Source organism: Coffea arabica, chromosome 10c (genome assembly GCF_036785885.1).
Source record: "Coffea arabica cultivar ET-39 chromosome 10c, Coffea Arabica ET-39 HiFi, whole genome shotgun sequence".
NCBI lineage: Eukaryota > Viridiplantae > Streptophyta > Magnoliopsida > Gentianales > Rubiaceae > Coffea > Coffea arabica.
Window position 1 is genome coordinate 3,553,633 of NC_092329.1, and position 2,531 is coordinate 3,556,163.

The following is a 2,531-nucleotide window of genomic DNA, read 5'->3' on the forward strand; positions in this document are numbered from 1 at the left end:
TTAAAACATGACTAAATAATTGAGACGAGACATTACTTTGAAAAGTTTGCAGTAACTCTTTCTGTTTGCAAGATGCCATATCCCGATTTATGACCTCTAATAACTAGCCATGTTGCAACTTGAATGGAATGGGCGTCACCATTCACATGAAAGTGACTAAGATATTAAGCAGAGTTAGCGGCATATTGGTTCAAGGAATTACTGGTTTGACGTTGTTAGTGTAATTACACATGTTTACATCCTTGTAGCTGTGCTGTCTTAATTTTAAGCAAGATAAGATACTTTAGGCCATCACCAGGAACTTTCTATTTAGATTTTTTTTTTCCAAAAAAAAAAAAATTCTAAATTCTAAAATACCCCATTGCAACTTTTATAATTACTTCCACTGAGAGTGCAACATTACACTACGGCCCCATCTGCAACAACCGACAGAATGTTCACAGCAGCAGCCATTAGACGCACGAAGAGGAAAGCTATGTCTTAGCTTGATGATTACATTACATTCATAGGGAATATGTACAGCGTTAAAAACTCACAATCCTCAGATCAAAGCACAAAATCACTTATATATACAAGGAAAAAAAGAAAAGAAAAGAAAAAGGATGACAAGCCTAACAATATCCCACACCTATTACTGATCAGTGCCTCAATTGTTTCATATTTGGGCACAGCATCTCATGAAAGATGATGATGGACAGCTAAATAATATTCAGCTGAAGGCCAGAGGAGGAGGCCTCATGCCCCAACTCCAGTTGGAGCTGGGGCGTTATTGGTCTTTGAGGAAGCCATAGTTGCTACATGGAACTGTGATGCATACTTGTAACGAGGCCCTTCTCCTGCAATCACCGGCGGCTCGTTTAGAAACGCCGAGTTGCTGCTAATCCACCTGCATAAAAATAATGAGTCAAGCACTAATTAAATCAGATTAACAAAATAAAGAAACAGATGTGTATACTTCGACTTACCAGCCGTGCTTTAGAATCAATTTCTCCAGATTTGATGCAGTTTCCGGGTCCAAGTCCTCTTCCTTTGCGTCCTGTGCTGGCAAAGAATCCGATCTTCCATTTCTCATTCTGGCATCCTCAAATACGTTTTCCTGCGTATATTTGGTAAGCATCAGCTACTCGATCCCGACTAATTTTGAAAAGAAAAAAGTATAGCAAGGAGACCTGACCTGACTGCGTGGGGATAACATGGAAATGTCTCTGAGATGTTCCTCCTCCTTTTGTTTTTTGGATTTCCAGAAGGCCTGAATTTCTTCTCTTGTTAATGAACTATTTCTCCGCAACTTCTCTGAAAAACAAAAAGAAAGAGACCATTTTTGTTAGATAAAAGGGAAAAACAAAAAAGGGGTTCTTACGGAAGAAACATTAAAAAGTTTACAAGAATGAATTGAAAGGTACAGATGGTAGGAGTCACGTACCAACTTTAGGATCTTGGACGGGAGAATCCCAACCTGCCATGAGAGAACCCATTTTCACAAACTATTCTTCTGCTGATAACTTTCAACTGAACTGCTTCAATTGATCAACTGATAAGAACTTCTGCTATAAGTAGCTCAACCTGATAAAGATATCCTCTTGATTTATTTTACTATAATAATAGTAAAGACTACTATAGCATGTAGCTATATCCAATGTTTCTTGGTGGGCCAAACTAAGGTAATGGCCAGTCTTGATCTTATCCTCAGATACTAATTAAAAATATATATCCATTAAAATGATTAACAATACCACGGTGATACTGAGACCATTTCTCTCTCAGGACGAGCCCACAGATTGCGGAAGTCACGGGGCGGCGAGGAGACCGACAACTAACTTTGAAATAAGTCTTTTTTTAATCCCCTTGTTTAATTTAATTGAGTGAACGGACATTCTATCGAAGAAAATCCTATGATGGAAAATGAAGTAAGCAATTGTATGATTAAAATCTGGTGCTAGCTTATTATGGAGACTATCAGTTGTTGTGCATGCTTGTTCACTACCCTTTTTTCCTTTTTTTTTTGGTTGAAATAAACTAATAAATAAGTAATAGCCTTAGCTAGTACTGGGATTGTTCAGAAATATTCATAAATATATTTTTTATATTTTTAATTATTTTTTTATTTTTCATACATCATATAACAAAAAATATTATTATCCAAATGATTAGAATTGGGAGCGTGGTGATGGTATTTAATTTTAACTTTTTTTTTTCTCGTAAAACGTCAAGAAACACAAACACACAATTAGATTAAACTCAAAAAATCACCAAAGAACGGCCAAAGAACAATTTAAAGGAACTCACAAAGCAATCATATCCAGCCAATTGGTAACTTAATTTTATCTACTTCCGAGGAAAAGCGTGCAATAGTAGTTTTTAGGTTAGGATGGGAAAAAAGAGGTTGGATAAAGTACTCCGGTTTTTGACTTTTTTTTTGGTGTAGGTTTGGAGTGACTATTTAACATATCTAGTCTATGCGGGAATGGGGAGGTTTTCAATTGGGTTCTGATTGCTAACGTGGCAGGCTTCCATTGGCCGATTGGTGGTCG

At 36.8% G+C, this 2,531-nt stretch overlaps 1 protein-coding gene across 1 annotated transcript; it reads right to left on the bottom strand.

Moving 5' to 3' along the window:
* Window positions 1-463: 463 nt before the first annotated feature.
* Window positions 464-1,599, bottom strand: LOC113714796 (uncharacterized). Its single transcript, XM_027238875.2, has 4 exons — window positions 1,424-1,599; window positions 1,175-1,293; window positions 966-1,096; window positions 464-886 (listed from the first exon to the last, which is right to left on the bottom strand). Exons 1-4 carry the CDS (start codon window positions 1,473-1,475, stop codon window positions 736-738), a joined length of 453 nt encoding a protein of 150 aa, XP_027094676.1. The 5' UTR covers window positions 1,476-1,599; the 3' UTR covers window positions 464-735.
* Between the last annotated feature and the right edge of the window lie 932 nt (window positions 1,600-2,531).